At 44.6% G+C, this 25,627-nt stretch overlaps 1 protein-coding gene across 1 annotated transcript in view; it reads left to right on the forward strand.

Annotated features, from left to right (window-relative positions):
- Window positions 1-25,627, forward strand: part of CACNA1F (calcium voltage-gated channel subunit alpha1 F) — a 208,067-nt gene that overhangs the window by 137,123 nt on the left and 45,317 nt on the right. The window contains exons 32-38 of the mRNA XM_089679619.1: window positions 766-849; window positions 6,302-6,322; window positions 16,388-16,516; window positions 17,530-17,595; window positions 17,692-17,783; window positions 20,645-20,804; window positions 24,440-24,567. Coding sequence (XP_089535745.1) covers window positions 766-849; window positions 6,302-6,322; window positions 16,388-16,516; window positions 17,530-17,595; window positions 17,692-17,783; window positions 20,645-20,804; window positions 24,440-24,567 — 680 coding nt within the window. The remainder of the gene's footprint in view (window positions 1-765; window positions 850-6,301; window positions 6,323-16,387; window positions 16,517-17,529; window positions 17,596-17,691; window positions 17,784-20,644; window positions 20,805-24,439; window positions 24,568-25,627) is intronic.

A 25,627-nucleotide genomic window follows, 5' to 3' on the forward strand; every position in this document is an offset into this window, starting at 1 on the left:
CTTGCCTTTCTGGGGTTGGGCTTGGCCCCCTAGTTCCAGCGAAGAGAACTCTTAAGGTGATATTTTGGACAATTTCATGCTCCCAACTTTGTGGGAAGAGTTTGGGGATGGCCCCTTCCTGTTCCAACATGACTGCGCACCAGTGCACAAAGCAAGGTCCATAAAGACATGGAGGAGCCAGTTTGGGGTGGAGGAACTTGACTGTCCTGCACAGAGTCCTGACCTCAACCCCATAGAACACCTTTGGGATGAATTAGAGCGGAGACTGCGAGCCAGGCCTCCTCCCCCGACATCAGTGCCTGACCTGACAAATGTGCTTCTGGAAGAATGGTCCAACCTTCCCATAGACACCCTCCTAAACCTTGTGGACGGCCTTCCCAGAAGAGTTGAAGCTGTTATAGCTGCAAAGGGCGGGGCCAACTCAATATTGAACCCTACGGACTAAGACTGGGAGGCCATTAAAGGTCATGTGTGTGGAAAGGGCGGGGCCAACTCAATATTGAACCCTACGGACTAAGACTGGGAGGCCATTAAAGGTCATGTGCGTGGAAAGGGCGGGGCCAACTCAATATTGAACCCTATGGACTAAGACTGGGAGGCCATTTAAGGTCATGAGTGTGGAAAGGCCGGCGGCCCAATATTTTTGGCAATATAGTGTATATCAATTTCATTTGAGGATTTAAATATGACTTTTGTTGGATACTCACATCACCTTTATTGGTCTATCATGCCTTCTAACCTGCTGCCTCTTTCATCTCTTCTCAGCATTATTTCTGTGATGCATGGAATACGTTTGATGCTCTCATTGTGGTCGGGAGCCTGGTGGATATCGCCGTGACAGAAGTCAATGTGAGTGCTGGGCTTGTACAACTAGATGGGATTTGGTAATATTCAATGGACATTACAGTATTGTAAGCTTTTGGGAGATGAGTTATTATTATTATTATTACGAGTTTATATAGCGCCAAAGGGTTTGCTCAGCGCTGTACAATAGGGGGGACAATACATGGCACAGTACAACAACAACAAACAACGTACGAGGGGTAAGAGGGCCCTACTCTTTCGAGCTTACAATCTAGGTGGGAGGGGGTAGTGGTACAGGAGGAAGTGGCTGAGGGGAATGAGGGGTGGGAGGAAAGAGGGAGAATGGCCGTTAGGTGAGGGTGGGGTAGGCTTCCCTGAAGAGATGGGTTTTGAGGGAGCGCCTGAATGTGAAGAGGGAAGGCGACAGTCTGATGGATTGGGGCAGTGAGTTCCAGAGAATGGGGGAGGACCTGGAGAAGTCCTGCAGTCGTGCATGGGAGGAGGAGACCAGGGAGCAGGATAGAAGGAGGTCCTGTGAGAAGCGAAGGGTACGGGTAGGGTGGTACTTGGGGATCAGGTTGGTGAGGTAGTCAGGGGCAGTGTTATGAATGGCTTTGTAGGTCAGGATTAGAAGTTTAAATTTGATGCGTTGGGCAATCGGGAGCCAGTGGAGGGAGAGGCAGAGGGGGGTGGCAGAGGTGGAGCGGGTGGTGAGGTGGATGAGTCTAGCCGCTGAGTTCAGGATGGTCTGGAGCAGGGAGAGCCTGCACTTGGGTAGGCCGGTGAGAAGAGAATTACAGTAGTCAAGGCGTGAGATGATGATGGCGTGTACTAGAAGTTTGGTGGTGTCAAGGGTGAGGAAGGTACGTATCTTGGCAATGTTGCGGAGGTGGAGCCTGCATGTGTTTGTGAGTGATTTGACATGCGGTTGGAAGGAGAGGTTCGAGTCAAGAATGACGCCAAGGACTTTGGCTTGCGGGGCGGGAGTGATAGTGGAGTTGTTGGTGATGATGGATAGGATGGGGGGGGGGGGGTGTTGGCAGGGGGAAATACGAGGAGCTCGGTTTTGGAGAGGTTGAGCTTGAGGAAATGTAGCGACATCCAGTCTGAGATGTCATTTAGGAGGTGAGTGATGCGGGCGGAGATAGTGGGGGTGAGGAGAGGGGTGGAGAGGTAGATTTGGGTGTCGTCAGCGTAGAGGTGATAGTTGAAGCCGTGAGAGTGTATGAGTTTGCCCAGGGAGGAGGCCCAGGGAGTTCAGAGTGAAAGTCGCTCATATAACCTGACATGCCTCTTTTTTTGCTGGGCTGGACAATAATTAATTGCTGTATCTGTTAGTCGTCCGCTAAATACATGATACCACCGTCCCTGGGCTGAGGATGTTAAATATCCCTCGTTCAATTTTCTACATACAACCGAATGATAAATACGGCCTTATTTCCAGTTGATGGGTATTTAGATCTCTTCACCCATCGCCAGGGTCAGATTTCCCTTTTGCAGCCCCAAACCAATTTGTTTTGGCTATCCTAATTCTAAATCATTGTGATCTCACATTTAGAGGTTCAAATAAAAGGAGGCCAGAAGGAGACCCCTCTTCAGTCTATCCTCCAGATCTGTTGCCGGCTGTCGCTGGAAGAAGCATCGGAGCTGCATTTATAAGTGTTCTGGAAGGCAGCAGGAAAGGAACAGCTTGATCTTTTTTACTTCCACATTGTATTCCAGAGGAAAAAAAAAAAATCTCTGTTGAAAGAGTCGATTGCTTTAGATGTTGGCAATAGGTGGAAATGAAGGGATTTTGCCTTCAAAGAAATTATCTTCGAATTTACCCACATGGACGGCTTAGATGAAATGTGCCTAAAAAATTACATTGATTACACTGCATTTTGATTTGTTTTTAAACAAAGCCATAGGATTACCATAGTAGACATAGTAATTGATGGCTTTGTTAATAAACAAAGCCACGGGATCGCCATAGTTGACATAATAATTGATGGCTTTGTTAATAAACAAAGCCACGGGATCGCCATAGCTGACATAGCAATCGATGGCCTTGTTAATAATCAAAGCAATGAGATCGCCATAGCTGAGGTAGTAATAATGGCTTTGTTAATAAACAAAGCCATGGGATTGCCTTAGTTGACATAGTAATTCATGGCTTTGTTAATAAACAAAGCCACGGGATCGCCAGAGTTGGCAGTATAATTGAAGGCTTTGTTAATAAAGGAAGCCCCGGGATCACCATAGCTGACACAGTAATTGATGGCTTTGCAAGTAAACTAAGCCATGGGATAGCCATAGCAGACACAGTAGTTGATGGCTTTGTTAGTAAACAAAGCCATGGGATCGCCATAGTTGACATAGTAATTCATGGCTTTGTTAATAAACAAAGCCACGGGATCGCCAGAGTTGGCAGTATAATTGAAGGCTTTGTTAATAAAGGAAGCCCTGGGATCACCATAGCTGACACAGTAATTGATGGCTTTGCAAGTAAACTAAGCCATGGGATAGCCAGAGTTGGCAGTATAATTGAAGGCTTTGTTAATAAAGGAAGCCCTGGGATCACCATAGCTGACACAGTAATTGATGGCTTTGCAAGTAAACTAAGCCATGGGATAGCCATAGCAGACACAGTAGTTGATGGCTTTGTTAGTAAACAAAGCCATGGGATCGCCATAGTTGACATAGTAATTGATGGCATTGTTAATGAACAAAGCCATGGGATCACCAGAGTTGGCATTATAATTGAAGGCTTTGTTAATATAGGAAGCCCCGGGATCACCATAGCTGACACAGTAATTGATGGCTTTGTAAGCAAACTAAGCCATGGGATAGCCATAGCAGACACAGTAGTTGATGGCTTTGTTAGTAAACAAAGCCATGGGATCGCCATAGTTGACATAATAATTGATGGCTTTGTTAATAAACAAAGCAATGAGGTCACTATAGCTGACATAGTAATTGAAGGCTTAAAGCCACTGGATCGCCATAGCTGACATAGTAATTGAAGGCTTTGCTGATAAACGAATCCACAGGATCGCCATAACTGACATAGTAAATGATGACTTTGTTAATAAACAAAGCCAGGGGACTGCCATAGTTGACATAGTAAACGATGGCGCTGTTGATAAAGCCACAGGATTGCCATAGCTGACATAGCAATTGATGGCTTTGTTAGTGAACAAAGCCATGGGATCACCATAGTTGACATTTTTGGCCATTTATATGAAAGGTTAGGGTTGGAGTTTGGGTACACCTCTTCTCAATTTTTGCACAAAAACAGGATTAGGATAGTTAAAGGAGCTTTTATAGCCATTTAAAGCTCATTGCACCCTTCAAGACAGCCAAAACCACCATAATTTTGCCTTCCCTGTTGATATCAGTGGATTTTACCAGAGTAGCAAAAAATGGATCAGGGCAGTTGAAGGAAGCAAATAATAAGATTTAAACAAACAATTTAATTCCCATTTATATGAAAGGTTAGGGTTGGCGTTTGGGTACCCATGTCCCTCAGTGTTCCTCAATTAGGTGCCCAGCTAATGAAAGGACCATTTTTGCACAAAACAGGATCAGGATAGTTGAAGGAGCTTTTGAAGCCATCAGCAGCCATTTAATGTCTTTGAAGACAGCCAAAAACCACCATTTTGGACCATTTATATGAAAGGTTAGGGTTGGAGTTTGGGTTCTCCTCTTCTTCAGTATCTAATGTCACGTTCCCAGTTACCGAAGGGCCATTGCATTTTTTGCACAAAAACACGGTCAGGATAGTTGAAGGAGCTTTTGAAGCCATCAGCAGCCATTTAAAGCCCATTGCACCTTTGAAGACAACCCAAAACCACCGTTTTGGACCATTTATATGAAAGGTTAGGGTTGGAGTTTGGGTTCTCCTCTTCTTCAGTATCTAATGTCACGTTCCCAGTTAACGAAGGGCCATTGCATTTTTTGCACAAAAACACGGTCAGGATAGTTGAAGGAGCTTTTGAAGCCATCAGCAGCCATTTAAAGCCAAGTGCACCTTTGAAGACAACCCTAAACCACCGTTTTGGACCATTTATATGAAAGGTTAGGGTTAGAGTTTGGGTGCTCCTCTTCTTCAGTATCTAATGTCACGTTCCCAGTTACCGAAGGGCATTGCATTTTTTGCACAAAAACACAGTCAGGATAGTTGAAGGCAGGGGCGGACTGACAACTCATGGGGCCCCCGGGCAATAGGGGATCATGGGGCCCCTGTGTCCTTGCACACACCTGAAAAAACCAACGAAAGGTACCAGGAGCATCTCATGGGGCCCCCTACTGACCCGGGCCCTCGGGCAGTGCCCGAGTGCTCGAATGGTCAGTCCGCCCCTGGTTGAAGGAGCTTTTGAAGCCATCAGCAGCCATTTAAAGCCAATTGCACCTCTGAAGACAACCCAAAACCACCATTTTGGACCATTTATATGAAAGGTTAGGGTTGGAGTTTGGGTGCTCCTCTTCTTCAGTATCTAATGTCACATTCCCAGTTACCGAAGGGCCATTGCATTTTTTGTACAAAAACACAGTCAGGATAGTTGAAGGAGCTTTTGAAGCCATCAGCAGCCATTTAAAGCCCATTGCAACTTTGAAGACAACCCAAAACCACCATTTTGGACCATTTATATGAGAGGTTAGGGTTAGAGTTTGGGTTCTCCTTTTCTTCAGTATCTAATGTTAGGTTTCCAATTACCGAAGGGCCATTGCATTTTTTCACAAAAACACAGTCGGGATAGTTGAAAGAGCTTTTGAAGCCAGGTACAGCCATTTAAAGCCAATATCACCTTTGAAGACAACCCAAAACCACCATTTTTGACCATTTAGATGAAAGGTTAGGGTTGGAGTTTGGGTTCTCCTTTTCTTCAGAATCTAATGTTAGGTTTCCAATTACCAAAGAGCCATTTTTATGTCCAAGATCAGAATAGTTGAAGGATCTTCAGTAATCTTTAGGAGCCACTTACAGCACGTTGAACCCATAAAAACAGTTGGGGTACCCGTGTTTCTTAATATCTAATGTCATGTTCACATTTAGGGTTGAAGTTTAGTTACCATTGTTCCTCAGTATCTAACGTCATACTCCTAGCTAATGAAGAACCATTTTTTGCACAAAAACAGGATGAGGATAGTCGAAGGAGCTTTTATAACCATCGGGAGCCATTTAAAACCAATTGCAACCTTAAAGACAACCAAAAACCACCATAATTTTGCCTTCCTTGCCTTTAACTTTGCCTTTAGTGGATACAAATCTACATACATTGTATTTTTGCTCGGTGATTAACTTTAAAGCTTGTTCATAAAATGATTTACTGATTTATTTTAAATTTATCTCTAAATATGTCTAAAAGAAGGCAGTATCTTTTTATGTTTGCTTGTGCTGAATCATATCTTCCTGTGTACTGTCCCCATGCTTCCATGGATTCATGGTCATCACCCTCATCTTCATCTTTGATGTGAACCATCGACATCCGTTTCCATCATGTTTGTGTTTCAGAATGGATGGCATGTTGGGGAGGTAGGTCATAAGGTCTTCTCTAGAAGTAATAGTACGTAATATCAAGCTACAGCCACCTATAGACATGAGATGGAGGTTGGTCATGGATGTACGATATGGGCGCTGGATCACATGACAGAAAAAATGTGCGTTGTGTTAAGGCAGCCTACTGATATCAAAGGCCTGTGAATTACTGTAAGGCAATGTTTTTAACTTCACATCAGAAGTCTCCCTTCATGTTAGAGGTTCCACATCACATCAGAGGTCCCACGTTTACATCAGAAGCCCCCCCCCTCCAATCACATCAGAGGTTCCTCCATCACATGAGAGTCTCCCCTTTATATCAGAGGCCCAGAATGCATAAGTCCCCCATCACATCAGAATTCCTCCATCACAGAGAACACCAGTCACACGGTAACCCTATCACAGAGCACCCCAGTCACACAATAGCCCCATCACAGAGCCCCCAGTCATACAGTCCCCCATCAAAGAGTCCCCCAACCACCCAGTGATTCCATCACAGAGTCCCCAATCATACAGTCCCCCAACCACCCAGCCCTTCCATCACAGAGCCCCCAGTCATACAGTCCCCCATCAAAGAGTCCCCCAACCACCCAGTCCCCCCATCAGAGAGCCCCCAGTCATACAATCCCCATCAAAGAGTCCCCCAACCCCCCAGTCCTCCCACCACAGAGCCCCCAGTCATACAGTCCCCCATCAAAGAGTCCTCCAACCACCCAGTGATTCCATCACAGAGCCCCCGGTCATACAGTCCCCCAACCACCCAGTGATTCCATCACAGAGCCCCCAGTCATACAGTCCCCCATCAAAGAGTCCCCCAACCACCCAGTCTTCCCATCACAGATCCCCCAGTCATCCATCAAAGAGCCCCCCAACCACCCAGTCCCCCCATCAGAGAGCCCCCAGTCATACAATCCCCATCAAAGAGTCCCCCAACCCCCCAGTCCTCCCACCACAGAGCCCCCAGTCATACAGTCCCCCATCAAAGAGTCCTCCAACCACCCAGTGATTCCATCACAGAGCCCCCGGTCATACAGTCCCCCAACCACCCAGTGATTCCATCACAGAGCCCCCAGTCATACAGTCCCCCATCAAAGAGTCCCCCAACCACCCAGTCTTCCCATCACAGATCCCCCAGTCATCCATCAAAGAGCCCCCCAACCACCCAGTCCCCCCATCAAAGAGCCCCCAGTCATACAATCCCCATCAAAGAGTCCCCCAACCACCCAGCCCTTCCATCACAGAGCCCCCAGTCATACAGTCCCCCATCAAAGAGTCCCCCAACCACCCAGTCCCCCCATCAGAGAGCCCCCAGTCATACAATCCCCATCAAAGAGTCCCCCAACCCCCCAGTCCTCCCACCATAGAGCCCCCAGTCATACAGTCCCCCATCAAAGAGTCCTCCAACCACCCAGTGATTCCATCACAGAGCCCCCGGTCATACAGTCCCCCAACCACCCAGTGATTCCATCACAGAGCCCCCAGTCATACAGTCCCCCATCAAAGAGTCCCCCAACCACCCAGTCTTCCCATCACAGATCCCCCAGTCATCCATCAAAGAGCCCCCCAACCACCCAGTCCCCCCATCAGAGAGCCCCCAGTCATACAATCCCCATCAAAGAGTCCCCCAACCCCCCAGTCCTCCCACCACAGAGCCCCCAGTCATACAGTCCACCATCAAAGAGTCCCCCAACCACCCAGTGATTCCATCACAGAGCCCCCAGTCATACAGTCCCCCAACCACCCAGTGATTCCATCACAGAGCCCCCAGTCATACAGTCCCCCATCAAAGAGTCCCCCAACCACCCAGTCTTCCCATCACAGATTCCCCAGTCATCCATCAAAGAGTCCCCCAACCACCCAGTCCTCCCATTCACAGTGCCCCCAGTCATACAGTCTCCCCAGTCACAGAGCCCCCAATCACACAGTCCCCCCATCAGAGAGCCCCCAGTCATACAGTCCCCCATCAAAGAGTCCCCCAACCACCCAGTGATTCCATCATAGAGCCCCCAGTCATACAGTCCCCCATCAAAGAGTCCCCCAACCACCCAGTGATTCCATCATAGAGCCCCCAGTCATACAGTCCCCCATCAAAGAGTCTGCCAGCCACCCAGTCTTCCCATCACAGAGCCTCCAGTCATACAGTCCCCCCAATCACAGAGCCCCCAATCACACAGTCCCCTCTTTACACCAGAGTCCTATCTTTTAGTCCCAGCAATGTGGCAGAGAGTAGGGGTGGAGGAGGAGGAGTTCTATCTTCTTCTGCTAGGGGTGGCCCTGCATGCCGCCTGCCCTCAATCATACATCACCATGTTGTGTTCGGGTTTGGCTCCCATCACCATAGCGACAAATGACACTGTGTGTCCAGGTCCTAGAGCATCATTGGTTGTTACGGTACAGAGAGCCAGCCGACTCACACCATGGCAACTCATGACCCTGATCCACAGCAACCTGGATCCCATGCTTGTGGCACCCTAGGGGATCCCAGAAGGCCTCCTACAGGTGCCATAGCACTCTGATTGAGAAACACTGCCCCTATGTGCCAAAAATCAGACGTGCACCATTTTTGTCAATGCAACACACTACCATACCAAGGTATGTTGCCTTGGTGCATTGGGGTGATATTCAAAATGGCACTTCAATGCATATAACAGGTGTTGCCACCTCTTGTCGTAATGTGCATGGGTATATGTGCACGTTAACTTGTCAGAATGGGTTTTTAGACTCCAGGGGCTCCACTCATTGACTATTTAATGAATCACTGTGTCCTTTGTCTAGTATTTTTCCAAAGGTATTTTCCGAGAAAATTGTGAATCGCCCCATTTCATTTAGTTCCATGGAAGGCCCCAATCTAACATGTTACCCCAGCTGTGGTTTTTATGATTTACCAGATTGGAACCCTAGACAGTAATTGTGTTGGCTTTGTTTCCTTTCCTGGCCTGCGGGAGTGAGGAGTCTTGTCTGTAGTTGTAGATAAGCAATTAGCAGACAGAAGCCAAGCTCTTGGCCTGCTTTGACTAGCCTTTATTTAAAGCCAGCATGCACATTAAGCATTTAACGCCACTGGCAATCTGGAGCTGAAGGGTTCCTAAAGCCAGTTAAATCAAATTTACTAAAAAGCTAATAGTAACTACCGTGCCACTGAACACCACTTTATGAAAGAGAAATATTACTCTGAAGTCTGGCGGGAATCATTCGCGAGTGTTGATCTTCTGGTGCCCAGTGGTTCCTTCCACCTCCAATGCCACTTACCTATATGAAGATCTTGAGATGATGAAGTTGGCCTCTTCCACAATTCCTTGCAAGTACACTGGGAGTTAAGACAATGACTGCTAGGGCAATGGAAGGGCTCTGGTGTCAGGAAGCTGGAACCGTGGACTTAAACATGGGAGTGCGGGTGCCAGGTTAGTGGAATTGCAGCAATTAGGTCACCCCGGCTTCACCAAGAACAATAGAGGGCAGGACCAGGTCACAAGCCAAGTTCAGTAACAACTGAGCAGGAAGGCACCAAATCATGTGGAATCAGGGGCGGACTGACAACTCATGGGGCCCCCGAGCAATAGGGGATCATGGGGTCCCTGTGTCCTTGCCCAAACTCAAAAAAGCCTATGAAAAAGGTACCAGGGGCGTCTCATGGGGCCCCCTACTGACCCTGGGCCCTCAGGCAGTGCCCGAGTTTCCAAATGGTCAGTCCGCCCCTGTGTGGAAGATCAAGGTCAGAGACAGGCAAAGGTTGGTAACATTCAGACAACGAGGTACAAAATCAATGCAAAATCTTGTAAAAATATAGTGAGCGCTCTCAATAATTAGCAGCTGAACATTCAAGGAAAACGCATAAAAGTCCCAAGAAATATATATATATATACAAAAAATGCAGCGCTATTAATATATCATGAATGGTAATGATGAGACACAGTCCAATAAAAGGTGCTCGTTGATTCCCGGTGCAAATGATAGGAATGCGCACTAACCAGAAGCATATAGGTAATACGCATGTGAATAAATATCCTGAAGCATCCCAGCTCCAGCACCGGGGGATGGGGAACACGTACCTGTACGGGGACGGTGGGAGCCGGCTACAGTAACCTGCTTCTTCAACCTTCACAGCCCCGAGTGATCCCTGTGTCAGCTCCTGAGAGGGGGAACTACATCTTGGCAGTAATTTCTCTGACCTGCTGGACCACATCTTTACCACACGAGGGCGCTTGATCTTCATTCTTTCCAGCTATTCCCATGATCAGACCAGAAAGGAGAGGGGAATCTTCAGGATATTTATTCACATGCGTATTACCTATACGCTTCTGGTTAGTGCGCATTCCTATCATTTGCACCGGGAATCAACGAGCACCTTTTGTTGGACTGTGTCTCATCATTACCATTCATGATATATTAATAGCGCTGCATTTTTTGTATATATAATGCAAAATCTTGGTCAAGAGTCTAGGCCAAAGTTGTTAACACAAGTAAGCAGCAGATTTAAACAGGCAGGTGGGACAGACGAAAGCTGGGTCAATAACAATGTCAACAGGATTCAGGACCAAGGATAACTGAGATACAAGCTGAAAGACCTTCCAGCAAGTTGAAATGGTCCACTAGGCACCAGTATCTGTGATGATCGTGCCCATGCATCCATGTGCATGCCGTATTGTGCATGTTCCTATGCATCTGTGCATTCTTGCATGTTCTCCCATACCCAAAAACATGTGCATGAACTTGAGCACGAGCCTTACTGCTGTCACGATCTCTCTGACAACTGATATGATGTTCCTGACAACCCCCCACATCACTACAAGATAAAGAAGTGACAGAGTTTGGAGGACGGAGCCACAGCCTGCAGTTGGGGACACAGGCATCCAACACTGGAAATGTTGAATGCTGAAGAGTCTGATGGAGGCTGCAGTGCTGGAATGGAAGGAAGGGAGTAGAGACGGGAAAGGTTAGTATTCTATCTCTTCTATTGCAGGAGAGTGCCATTTGCATTTGTTTAGGGATGTGATGTGGTCTCTTAAAACTACCCCCTCAGGAGTTGCTGAGTTTGGGTCCCCCTATAGTCCTGCACAGCTAGGCAATACACATCTTCTTCCACCACACATGAACACAGAGACAGTAAACAGTCCTTAGGCTTGTTTTTTTGTGATTTTATTAAGGGGTAATAAACTTGGTTGGGGTTGAGGGATGCATGGGATGCCCAAGGAACTGTAGAAACCTTCTTAGCAACTAAAGTACAGATGTGGATAAGAGAATGAAAGTCTCTTCTTCGAAGAGCTCTCCAGCCCTTCTGGTGTACCATCCAGCTGCCTGAGGGAATCCCTGAGCAAGGGGACCTGGAAGCAGCCACCGCAGTAAAGCATCCCCATGGGAGGAGCTAGTTGGGTTTGCCGCATGACTGCCTTCTCCCCTTATCTGGCCCGGGGGTGGGGTTGTTGGGTTGGTGACTGCCTTCAGGCCTTACACTGGGCTAGCTCCTTCCCGGTTTCTCAGATTGTCCTCTATCAGGAGACAATGAGGCTGAGTGATCCTCCTTCCAAGATCCTGCCTGCAGCCTTCTCACATCATCTTCCACCTGACACTGACCACTTCCTGCTGATCAGGCTCCATCATATCCATCATAGGGCTGTCCTGACCCCATGCCAAGCCTCCTGTTTGGGGATTGGTCAGGGTACCTCAGACATGCAGGTTAGAACCTCCTCACCCCCACCCACTGCCTTCTAGAAACTTTCCAAGTCTCTAGAGCAGAGGGAGGTATCAGAGAACTGATCTGGGGAGCACTGACCCAAGGTGACCTGGCTGATTTATACCCAGGCTGACTCATGCCCAGGCTGCTATTCAGCCTCTGCCTAAAACCCTAGTCTAGCTCCCCCTGGCTAACTAGAGGGGTGCTACATTAACCTAGAACTAAAGGCAAAAGTTTCCTCTTTTTTCCTTTTGGATAGAGTAAGGGAGGGTTATAACCCATTGGGAAGTGAGAGGAAATCAACCCAAAATGAGGGATTCCCAGGCTCAGCAGAACCTGATTCCCCATTGAATGATTTCCCCTCTATTCCCGTTCTGAGGACAACTCAAATTAAAAGAAAAAATGATGAAGACACAGAAATATGGTTGTATCCTTGGCATATCCCATATTAATCCACAGTTACATCAACTACAGGTTTATGGCACCTCACTAAAGTTGCATATATGATCCCCCAGGTAACCTATCTGTAACATTTGTATCTAGTGCAGACAGGCTGGTTGTTGGGGTCTTACAAGGGGGATGCCAAAGAAGGCCTCAGCTTTTGTATCAATAGGCTTGTCCTCCTTTGTCAGACCAGAGATCCACCCTAACGGTAATGAAGGAGAAAGAAAAGAGAAAAAAAAGGAGTAACAGTAGTGAAGAGAAAAATAAAGTAGATAAATGAAAAAGGGGGTCAACCCCTCCCGGGCCTCATGAGTCTTGTGAAGAATATTGGATCCGTGGGGCCTGCATTTTATCGAATTTCTTCTGTGCATTGTGTAACACAATCGCCAGTTTGGTATTAATCATGATCCAGTTGAGTTTCTGCTTAACAGATCCAAAGGTCACCCTTTTCCCATTTTTCACTATGGGGCAGCCAATAAGAGGTTTGGTCTCTATGGTATTTATGAATTTCCTCATTAACTTTGAGAAACAAAACTGTTTCTGGTATTTTGGGAAGATCCAATCTAGTTATAGAATAGAGCAAGTGGAACATCCTAATCCAAAACCTGCTTATGTTAGGGCATTGCCACCAAATAAGGAACATTATGCCCATCTGGCCACAACCCTCTGAAAAATTGAGGCCAAGTCTGGGGATGTGCTTTTGGCATTCTGACTGGAACCATGTACCATCTCAATAGCATGTTCTATTAAAGATGTAGCGGTGGATACCTGTTATCTGCTATTTCTTGCCATTCTTGGAGCTCTATGGTCTTCCCAAGATCCAGCTCCCACTGCACCATACAACGTAATTTGTAGGTAGGTTTGGTGAGCATAGTGGAAAAAACCCTTTTCAATGTTTCTTTGACTATGCAAGTCAATTCAGCTCACAGTCAAGAGTTGCTTGCCTGTCCTTAAAGTTACTTTGAAAGGAGGAAGGTTTTTCATAGATAGTAGTGATTGGTGACATTTGAGGCCCCTTTCACATGGGCTGGATCAGTTTTTCTCTGTCCGCTGATCCCCCTGCTGAGCAAAGCAGCCGGATGACAGGTCCACATTCGCTCTGCTTATCCAGAGGAACATAGACACAGCCTGCTATACTCTATGGGCAGCCAGATGGAAATGAACCAGCTGTCCATTTACGCCCAACTGCCCTCCATTCAATCCAGTCAGACGGAGGAGAATAGATCCCCCTTCCATTTGTTTTTGTCGGATCAGATTGTAGGTATCCGGGTGTAAATGGACACCAGTCTGTTTACATCTGACTGCTCATAGAGGATGAAAAATGGACAGCCGGGTACGATCAGACCTCTTGTGTGAAAGGGGTCTAAGTGGCATTGTTCTGTATTGGAAAAGGCTTTTTGTAGCTTATCTAAGCTACTTCTTCAATGCTAATGAAAAAAAACAACAAAAGGATCTTTAACAAACATCTCATGCCTGTGTCCTTATAAAGCCCAGCAATACATTGAGATAGAAGCCTGTACATCCTAAAGACCCTAAACACAAAATCACAAGCAAAGACCCAACATCTAAACACAAGCAAACACCCAACATCTAAACACAAGGAAAGACCCAACAGCAAGAAAAGACCCAACACCCAAACACAAGTATAGTCCCATCACTCAAACACCAGCAAAGACCCAACGCCCAAACACAAGCAAAGACCCAAAGCCCAAACATAAGCACAGTCCCATCACCCAACAACAAGAAAAGACCCAACACCCAAACACAAGCACAGTCCCATCACCCAAACACAAGTGCAGATCCAACACGCAAACACATGCAAATACCCCAAACACAAGCAAAGACCAAACACCTAAACACAGGCAATGTCCTACACCCAAACACCTAAACACAGGCAAATGTCCAACACCCATACACAAGCAAAGACACAACACACAAGCACAGTCCAACACCCAAATACAATCAAAAGCCCAACACAAAAATACAAGAAAAGACCCAACATCAAGCAAAGCCCCAACAACAAGTAAACACCCTAACACAAGCAGAGACCCAACGCCAACACCTAAGCAAAGACCCAACATCCAAACACAAGCAAAGACCCAACACCCACACACAAGCAAATACCCAAAACCCAAAACACAAGCAAAGACCTATCACCCAAACACACACACAGTCCTATCACCTAACCACAAGCAAACACCCAACATCCAAACACAAGCAAAGACCAAACACCTAAACATAAGCAAATACCCCACACACAAGCAAATGTCCAACACCCAAGCACAAGCAAAGACCCATCAACAAGTAAAGACACAACACCCAAACACAAGCAAAGACCCAACAACAAGCAAAGACCCAACATCCAACACAAGCAAAGACCCAACAACAAGCAAAGACCCAACAACAAGCAAAGATCCAACATCCAACACAAGCAAAGACCCAACAACAAGCAAAGATCCAACATCCAACACAAGCAAAGACCCAACAACAAGCAAAGATCCAACATCCAACAAAAGCAAAGACCCAACAACAAGCAAAGACCCAACAACAAGTAAAGACCCAACACCCAAACACCATCAAAGACCCAACATCCAACACAAGCAAAGACCCAACAACAAGTAAAGACCCAACAACAAGAAAATACTGAACACCCAAACACAAGCAAAGGTCCAACACCCAACAACTAGCAAAGACCCAACAACAAGTAAAGACCCAACACCCAAACACAAGCAAAGACCCAACATCCAACACAAGCAAAGACCCAACAACAAGCAAAGACCCAACAACAAGTAAAGACCCAACACCCAAACTCAGGCAAAGACCCAACAACAATCAAATACCCAACATCCAAACATAAGCAAAGACCAAACACCTAAACACAAGCAAATATTCAACACCCAAACACAAGCAATGTAACCTGGTATATGCAGTGCAGCATAGTGAGAAATCCAAAGACCTGTACCTTGGGGAGACAAAACAACCTCTTGCAAAACAATTGATCAGCCAACCTAGGAGGACAAACTCTACAGGACAAAGCAGTTTTCTTACACCTTAGGAAAAGGACTTTTTTTTCTTAAGACATTGAGGTGCACATTTTAGACAGAGAGGACAGCTGGTTCAGGGCCATCTATGTCAGACTGGAACAACCATCCGGGAACAAGGGCGGGTGCTTTCATCAGAAGGTATTATCCATATAATGCTGTTTTAACATCTCTGCCCCAGCAATTTAACAGCAATTCACACCTTCAACCATGTGAATGAAAGGATTAACATCTATGTAGACTTCCTGACATCAAGGATGAGATGATGTAACTAGAACAGAGGGGTTTCAGAACATTCACAACTCCCATCATGTTCTTGGACAATCAACATCTTCCTTGACACATTTCATGGTGATTGAATGTAGGTGTTTAGGTTACCTGCCTGAATATAAATCCTAGGGCGTCTTCCTGACACTCATTAGAACTGAAGAAATGGCTTGGAGAATCTACAAAATGTCTTCAACATGACAGAACAAGTCCAGATGAATGTGACCAACCATATACCATGACCTGGGTGAATGAGCACCCTCATAAATAGTGTGGGCACAACATAGCTAGTAGCCGTTCTCCACAACTGGACTTGTTCTGTAATGTAGGAGACATTTTGAAGATTCTCAAGGCCACTTTTTCAGGTATATTCACTGTCTGGAAGATACCCCAACATTTGTAAAGGAACAGTATTTTAGGGGGTATCTTCCCAACAATCATTAGATCTGAAGAAGTGGCTTGGAGAAGCTACAAAAAGGTCTTCAAAACTGGGAAACAAGTCTTAATGATGTGATCAACTACTAGATATACCATGACCCGGATACATGAGAACCTTCACAGACATTTTTATTCAGATCTATATTTATTTTCATCCTTGTACATGTTGTCTAAATCCGTATTTTACAACCTTTTTTCTAGAGTTCAGAAGACAGTTCCCGAATCTCCATCACCTTCTTCCGACTCTTCCGTGTCATGCGCTTGGTGAAACTCTTGAGTAAAGGGGAAGGTATTCGAACACTGCTGTGGACCTTCATTAAGTCCTTCCAGGTGAGGCGGTGAGGGCACCCCGGTCACATCAAACCCGACTTTGAAATCGTGCGACTGTAAGTCGGGGGACATGCCGATTGCAGGTGCGATTTGCAAGACATCTGACACAGAGGTCTAGGCAAATCGCCCCCAAAAGTACTACTTTAGAAATCGGTGTGGCTCTGACCAAGTGGGATCTTGCCTGACTAAAAAAAAATTGAACTGACAATATTTTATTCTCCAGGGTCTCTGCTTACTGTACTGTGTGACATAAAAATGTAACAGCCAACATTTTATTCTCTAGAGCAGGGGTCTTCAAACTTTCTAAACAAAGGGCCAGTTCACTGTCCTTCAGACTTTAGGGGGGTCGGATTGTCACCATTTGGAGTAGTAAATACCCCAGCATCAGTGGGAGTAGGTTTCAGTCTTGATAATCAATGGGAGTAAATAAACTACATAGCACCCGTGGTCAGAAGGAGAAATAGTGCCCCATCATTGGTGTCAGAGGAATATTGCCCCATCATTGGTGTCAGTCAGAGGAATAGTGTCCCATCATTGGTATCAGTGGCAGGAATAGTGCTCCATCATTGGTATCAGTGGGAGGAATAGTGCCCCATCATTGGTGTCAGTGGGAGGAATAGTGCCCCATCATTGGTGTCAGTGGGAGGAATAGTGCCCCATCATTGGTATCAGTGGGAGGAATAGTGCCCCATCATTGGTATCAGTGGGAGGAATAGTGCCCCATCATTGGTGTCAGTGGTAGGTATAGTGCCCCATCATTGGTGTCAGTGGGAGGAATAGTGCCCCATCATTGGTATCAGTGGGAGGAATAGTGCCCCATCATTGGTGTCAGTGGGAGGAATAGTGCCCCATCATTGGTGTCAGTGGGAGGAATAGTGCCCCATCATTGGTATCAGTGGATGGCGGGAGGACAAAATTTGCCAGAACTGGGCTTTACCGTTTCTCTAATCTGCTTTATAAACATTTGTACAGAACGCCCTGCACATCTCATCGTCGTTTTCTTCGTCCTGCAGGCTTTGCCGTACGTCGCTCTCCTGATTGCGATGATATTTTTCATCTACGCCGTCATCGGCATGCAGGTGAGTCAGTCGGCATTGCGTGAGCCGCGGATCTTTTCCGCTCACATCCTCGGTGTGATTCCCGGCTCACCCCTCCGCCTTTGTTCTTCTCTACAGACGTTTGGAAAAATCGCCATGCAGGACGGAACGCAGATCAACCGCAATAACAACTTTCAGACCTTCCCCCAGGCTGTGCTGCTGCTCTTCAGGTAACGTTCGATGGCAAATAGAAGGGGGGGAAAAATACTGCCAATAGATTCTGGTAAAATCTGGGGGGGGGGGGGCAGGCAATCTCATCTTCCTTCAGAGACGTAATACAACGATTGAATAGGAAGGAACCATTGTCCGAAATTGTGTGAGAACGTACAGATCAATCCAACACGTTTCGGGAGAGTTGCTTCCCCCTTCTTCAGGGCTGTTGGTATGCGCTACCGGAGATGGGTGGAGTCTGGTAGTCCAAGTCGGCATTTGCCATCACAAAAAATTCTGGTACTACCACGGAGTCCATCCATCTCCGTTGGCCGCGTACCAGCAGCTCTGAAGAAGGGGGAGGCAACTCCCCTGAAACGTGTTGGATTAATTTGTACTAACGCAACCCTTGGTGGGAGGATACAAACGTTTATTGAAAGTGTGAGAATGTACAGATTGATCCTACGCGTTTCAGGAGAATTGCCTCCCCCCTCTTCAGGGTTGTTGGTATGCGCTAACGGAGATGGGTGGAGTCTGGTAGCTCAAGTCGGAATTTTCCATCAAAATATTCTGGCTTCATCTTTACTAATGTAACCCTTGATGATAGAATACAATAGTTTATTGAAAATGTGAGAATGTATAGATCGAACCAACACGTTTCGGGAGAATCGCCTCCTCCTTCTTCAGGGCTGTTGGTACTTGCTAACAGAGATGGGTAGAGTCAGGTAGCTCAAATCTGCATTTGCCATCACATAAATTCTGGTACTACCGCAGAGTCCATCCATCTCCGTTAGCGCGTACCAACAACCCTGAAGAAGGAGAACAATTCCCCCGAAATGCGTTTGCTTGGTCTGTACTAATGCAACTCTTGGTAAGAGAATACAATCATTTATTGAAAATGTGAGAATGTATAGATCAAGCCAACACGTTTCGGAAGAATTGCCTCCCATTTCTTCAGGGCTATTGGTATGCGCTACCGGAGATGGGTGGAGTCTGGTAGTCCAAGTCGGAATTGCCATTACAAAAAAATTCTGGTACTACCACGGAGTCCATCCATCTCTGTTAGCTCGTACCATCAGCCCTGTAGAAGGGGGAGACAATTCCCCCGAAATGCATTGGATCGATCTGTCTTAATGCAGCTCTTTGTGGGAGAATACAATCGTTTATTGAAAGTGTGAGAATGCATAGATCAAGCCAACACGTTTCGGGAGAATTGCCTCCCTCATCTTCAGGGCTGTTGGTACATGGTAATGGATATGGGTGGAGTCTGGTAGTTCAAGTCGGCTTTTGCCATCACAAAAAATCTGGTACTACCGCGGAGTCCATCCATCTCCGTTTGCGCGTACCATCAGCCCTGAAGAAGGGGGAGACAATTACCCTGAAATGCGTTGAATGAATCTGTACTAACGCAACCCTTGGTGGGAAAATACAATCGTTTATTGAAAGTGTGAGAACGTACAGATTGATCCTACGCGTTTCAGGAAAATTGCCTCCCCCCTCTTCAGGGCTGTTGGTATGCGCTAACAGAGATGGGTGGAGTCTGGTAGTTCAAGTCGGCCTTTGCCATCACAAAAATTCTGGTACTATCACAGAGTCCATCCATCTCTGTTAGCTCGTACCATCAGCCCTGAAGAAGAGGGAGGCAATTCCCCCGAAATGCGTTGGATCGATCTGTACTAATGCAACTCTTGGTGGGAGAATACAATCGTTTATTGAAAGTGTGAGAATGTACAGATCGAGCCAACACGTTTTGGGAGACTTGCCTCCCCCTTCTTCAGGGCTGTTGGTACACGCTAATGGAGATGGGTGGAGTCTGGTAGCTCAAATCGGCATTTGCCATCACAAAAATTCTGGTACTACCGTGGAGTCCATCCAACTCAGTTAGTGCGTACCAGCAACCCTGAAGAAGGGGGAGGCAATTCCCCTGGAACGCGTTGGATTAATCTATACTGACGCAACCCTTGGTGGGAGAATACAATCGTTTATTGAAGGTGTGAGAACGTACAGATTGATCCTGCGCGTTTCAGGAAAATTCCCTCCCCCCTCTTCAGGGCTGTTGGTATGCGCTAACGGAGATGGGTGGATTATGGTAGTTCAAGTCGGCCTTTGCCATCACAAAAATTCTGGTAGCTCGTACCATCAGCCCTGAAGAAGAGGGAGGCAATTCCCCCGAAATGCGTTGGGTCGATCTGTACTAATGCAACTCTTTGTGGGAGAATACAATTGTTTATTGAACGTGTGAGAATGTACAGATTGAGCCAATGCATTTCGGGGGAATTGCCTCCCTCTTCTTCAGGGCTGATGGTACACGCTAATGGAGATGGGTGGAGTCTGGTAGTTCAAGTCGGCCTTTGCCATCACAAAAAATTTCTTGTACTACCGCGGAGTCCATCCATCTCTGTTAACTCGTACCATCAGCCCTGAAGAAGAGGGAGGCAATTCCCCTGAAACGTGTTGGATTAATCTGTACTAACGCAACCCTTGGTGGGAGAATACAATCGTTTATTAAAATTGTGAAAATGTATAGATCGAGCCAACACGTTTTGGGAGAATTGCCTCCTTCTTCTTCAGGGCTGTTGGTACTCACAGATGGACTCCACGACAGTACAAGTCAGCATTTGCCATCACAAAAAATTCTGGTGCATACCGACAACCCTTAAGAAGGCGGAGACACCTGGCTGGAGGATGTCCAGCATCATCTAGCCCACTCCTCCCCAGCCTAACTGTCCCTGTCCCCCACCCTTTCATTCATTGGCTTTCGGGTTGGATCATGGAGGCTCAGCTTCACATGTGGTCATTGCCTATGCAAATGGAGGGGGGGGGAGTTAAAGGCCAGCAACGTCGGATGGAATATGTCATTCCCCGCCTACTTCTGTCTTAGGTGCGCCACAGGGGAGGCCTGGCAGGAGATAATGTTGGCCAGCTTGCCCGGCAAGAGATGCGACAGCGACTCTGACTTTGCCCCGGAGGAAGAGTTCACCTGCGGCAGCAACTTTGCCATCGTCTATTTCATCAGCTTCTTCATGCTCTGCGCCTTTCTGGTGAGTAGAGAAGAAAAGGTCACCAGGTATTATATCATTCCTATATATACAAAATCCAATACAGGAAAAAAAAAACAAGAAAAAAAGTTTTTGTATGAAAGAAAATTATATTTGAAATGCTACAATTTTGGCCATATTCAATATATTTCAAAATATATTTCAATATATATAATGTTGAAATGCGTTTTTATTACAAATTATATGAAAAATATTTTTAAAAATACGTATCAAATATACTGTATGTCTTTAAAAATACAAATCTATATTTTTGGAATGCCTTTACAAATAAATGTTAAAATTACTTTTTTATATGTTAAAAAAAAATATGAAGAGTATATTTTAAAAATATATATTTTTAAAAATATTTTTCATATATTTTGTAATATATAAAAAACACTTTTCAACATGCAGAATATATATTTATTTGCAGTATATATATATATCATTTTTAGACTTTTCAGATTTTTTTTACATATAAAAAAGTCATTTTAACGTATATTTTTACATATATTTGTAAATGCATTGCAAAAATATATATATACACACACACAAACATATATATATATATATATAAAATAGATTTTTTTGATTTTTTTTACATATAAAAAAGTAATTTTAATGTATATTTTTACATATATTTGTAAATGCATTGCAAAAATATATATATACACACACACACACACACACACACACACACAAACATATATATATATATATATATATAAAATAGATTTTTTTGATTTTTTTTACATATAAAAAAGTAATTTTAACGTATATTTTTACATATATTTGTAAATGCATTGCAAAAATGTAGATTTGTATTTTTAAAGACGTACAGTATATTTGAAAATGTATTTTTAAAAGCATTTTTCATATATTTTGCAATATTTAAAAAAAGGCTTTTTAATATGCAGTGTATATGTATATATATATATATATATATATATATATATATTAGATTTTTTTACATATAAAAAAGTCATTTTAACGTATATTTTTACATATATTTGTAAATGCATTCCAAACATGTAGATTTGTATTTTTAAAGACATACAGTATATTTGAAAATGTATGTCTAAAAATATTTTTCAGATATTTTGTAATAAAAACGCATTTCAGCACATGACAGATATATATATATATATATATATATATATATATATATATATATTGAATACGTCCAAATCTGTAGTATTTCAAATATATGTCAATATATATGAGAATATTTTTAAAATATATATCAAATATATTTTTCTTCCATGTGGGTATCTATAGGAATTTTGTAATTAAAGCGGAACTTATCTGAGCACCACAAACTGAAAATGCAGTTTGATTTTTTTTTAATATTTACAGCAACTCCCCCCATCCATCCCTCCATTATTCCATCCATGTCTCCATGCTTTAGTTTGCTGAGAAATCATTTTTAAAAACTCCCCCCTAGCATTTGCAGCCACGGCCATCTTGAGTAAGGGCAGGCGATTCATGTAGCATTTAATTCCTGGAATCCATCTGCCCTTAGCTCAGGCATGCAGGTGGGGAAGGGGGGGGGGGTTGTGCTTAGCTGAGAAAGCCCCTCCACCCATGAAGACTCCTGGAATGTTTGACATTATTTTGGCCTAGGCCAGAAACCAGGAAGTAACTGAGGAAATGTAATATCTATCTGTTTACTAATGATAGCCGCACAAGGAATAAAATTAGTTAGTGTGGACTGGTGGATTGAGAGAGTTTAGTTCCATTTTAATAGAAGTAGTATTTTTCCGTTGGAGTTGGTATCCAGAACCACTATTATATATATATATACTGTGCTGTATATAGTTGATTGTTTGCTTCAGTTGCACTACAAGGGACTGAAATGCTCCAGGAAAGCTCTCTTTGTGCTGAGCTAATCAAAATGACCAGATCACAGTGGCAAGTCAAATGGCTTTGTGTGCCATTGAGAAGGTCATTAGCTACACTTGATGGAGTCATTTTTTAGGAGGGGGGGAGGGAGGGGGGAGGCGATCCTTATTGCCAACTCGGTTATTTTGGTTTTAAATTTTTTTTTTCTGAAATGTTGGCGTTTTAATAAAATATAGATCAATATTACAGAAATTCTAAATATAACATTTGTTATAAATACTGTATAATGTCATCTAACGCAAGGGGTAGGCAGGGGATGGCCCTGGGCACTGTGGTATCATGTGGGGGGGGGGGCACCATGAGGAGATTTGGGGTGAGGGGAAATGTGTTGGGTGGGGGAATTTGAGGAGCAGCAGGGGGTCAGAATTGTTCTAGGAGGGGAAATTTGGGGGGAGGGGTGCTAGTAAGGGTGATTTGGGGGGATTTGTGCTAGGATGGGGGGATTGGGGAGGGGAATTTGTGCTGGGAGGGGGAATTGGAGGGGGAGAAGATTTGTGCTTGGAGGATTTGAGCTGGGAGGGATAGGGGGCACAGATTTGTTCTGGGAGGGGGGATTTGTGTTTGGAGGGGAAATCTGAGGGGTAGAGGATTTGTACTGGGGGGGTTTCAGAATGTGGGGGGGGGGGGGGATTTGTGCTCGGAAGAGAAATCTGAGGGATAGAGGATTTGTGCTGGGATGATCTGAGCTGGATGGATGGGGGAGAAAGATTTGTACTGGGAGGGGGAATTTGGAGTGGGGGGGGGGATTTGTGCTCAGAGGGGAAATCTGAGGGGTAGAGGATCTGTGCTGGGAGGATTTGAGCTGGAAGGGATGGGGGGCAAAGATTTGTTCTGGGAGGGGGGGATTTAGAGTAGGGAGGGATTTGTGTTCAGAGGGGACATCTGAGGGGTAGAGGATTTGTGCTGGGGAGGTGTGGATTTGGAATGTTGGGGGGGGAGAATTTGTGAAAGGAGGAGAAATCTGAGGGGTAGAGGATTTGTGCTGGGAGGGGGGATTTAGAGTAGGGGGGATTTGTGCTCGGAGAGGAAATCTGAGGGGTAGAGGATTTGTACTGGGGGGGATTTGGAATGTAGGGGAGGGATTTGTGCTCGGAGGAGAAATATGAGGGGATGGGGGGGCAAAGATTTGTGCTGGGAGGGGGCATTTGGAGTGGGGGGTGGGATTTGTGCTCAGAGGGGAAATCTGAGGGGTAGAGGATTTGTGCTTGGATGGGATTTGGAGTGGGGGGGATTTGTGCTCGGAGGAGAAATTTGAAGGGTAGAGGATTGGTGCTGGGAGGGGGGATTTGTAGTGGGGGGGGGGAGATTTGTGCTTGGAGGGGAAATCTGAAGGGTAGAGGATTTGTGCTGGAAGGGGGGATTTGTAGTTGGGGGGGGGATTTGTGCTTGGAGGAGAAATCTGAAGGGTAGAGGATTTGTGCTGGAAGGGGGGATTTGTAGTGGGGGGGGGGATTTGTGCTTGGAGGAGAAATCTGAAGGGTAGAGGATTTGTGCTGGGAGGGGGGGGGTTTGTAGTGGGGGGGGATTTATGCTCAGAGGGGAAATCTGAGGGGTAGAGGATTTGTGTTAGGAAGATTTGGGGGGGTGCATAGATTTTTACTGAGAGGGGGGATTTCAAAGGGGCCAGAGGGCGGAGCATCCCTGCCATACTGAGCCATTCGCTGCACGTACTCTGCACTCCTCCTTCATGCGTCGGTGTCATTGGTGTCATTTCTATTTTGGTTTTTCTCTTTCAGATTATTAACCTGTTTGTGGCCGTCATTATGGATAATTTCGATTACCTGACCAGGGATTGGTCGATTCTCGGCCCCCATCATTTGGATGAGTTTAAAAGGATCTGGTCTGAATATGACCCGGAGGCCAAGTGAGTAGATCAGAAAAAAAAAAAAAGGTGTGATTGGACTTTTCTCCGCCCCCTCCTTTAATTTTATCTAGTGGGTGGAGCCCACTGGGCCCCTCCCACAGCTCTGCTTTCTCTCCCTTGGCAGGGTGACTGGTCTTGTCTCCACCCCCTCCTGTAGGTTTCTGTTGTGGGTGGAGCCTGCAGGACCCCTCCCACAGCTCTGCTCCCTCTCCTTGTGCAGGGAGACTGGTCTTGACTCCACCCCCCGCCGTACGTTTCTGTGGTGGGTGGAGCCTGCGACCGATGCGATTCGCTAATTGAAATCGCATCTAACAAATGCGCATGTCGTTGTTTTTAAATCTGTGATTGCCGCAGAAGTAGCTCTTGCGTGACTTTCTCTGCAGTTTTGTTGCGATTTCACATACATATAATGGAAATCACACTGCAAATCGCAAGAAATTGTTGAAAATCTTCACGAGTAGCAATAAGCCCCCGCTCACATCAAAGTCAATTTATTTTTTTTTTAATATTTTTTTTTTTTTGTTATTGTTATTTTTTTTTATTATTATTATTTTTTAATCAGTATTATTAGTAGTAGTATTTTTTTATTATTTTTTTTATTATTATTATTAGTAGTAGTATTTTTTATTATTATTAGTAGTAGTAAAAGTAGTATTTTTATTATTATTATATTTTTTTAATTATTATTAATATTATTAGTATTTTTATTATTATTATTAGTAGTAGTATTTTTATTATTATTTTTTTTAATTATTATTTTTATTATTTTAATATTATTAGTATTTTTTATTATTATTAGTAGTAGTAGTAGTATTTTTATTATTATTATTTTTTTTTTATTATTATTATTATTATTATTATTATTATTATTTTTATTATTATTATTTTATTATTATTATTAGTATTTTTATTATTAGTAGTAGTAGTAGTATTTTTATTATTATTATTATTATTTTATTATTATTATTATTAGTATTTTTATTATTATTATTATTAGTAGTAGTAGTATTTTTTATTATTATTATTAGTAGTAGTAGTAGTAGTATTTTTATTATTATTT

The sequence above is a fragment of the Staurois parvus genome, unplaced genomic scaffold (assembly GCF_062004578.1).
Source record: "Staurois parvus isolate SC_StPar_1 unplaced genomic scaffold, SC_StPar_1.0 ptg000228l, whole genome shotgun sequence".
NCBI lineage: Eukaryota > Metazoa > Chordata > Amphibia > Anura > Ranidae > Staurois > Staurois parvus.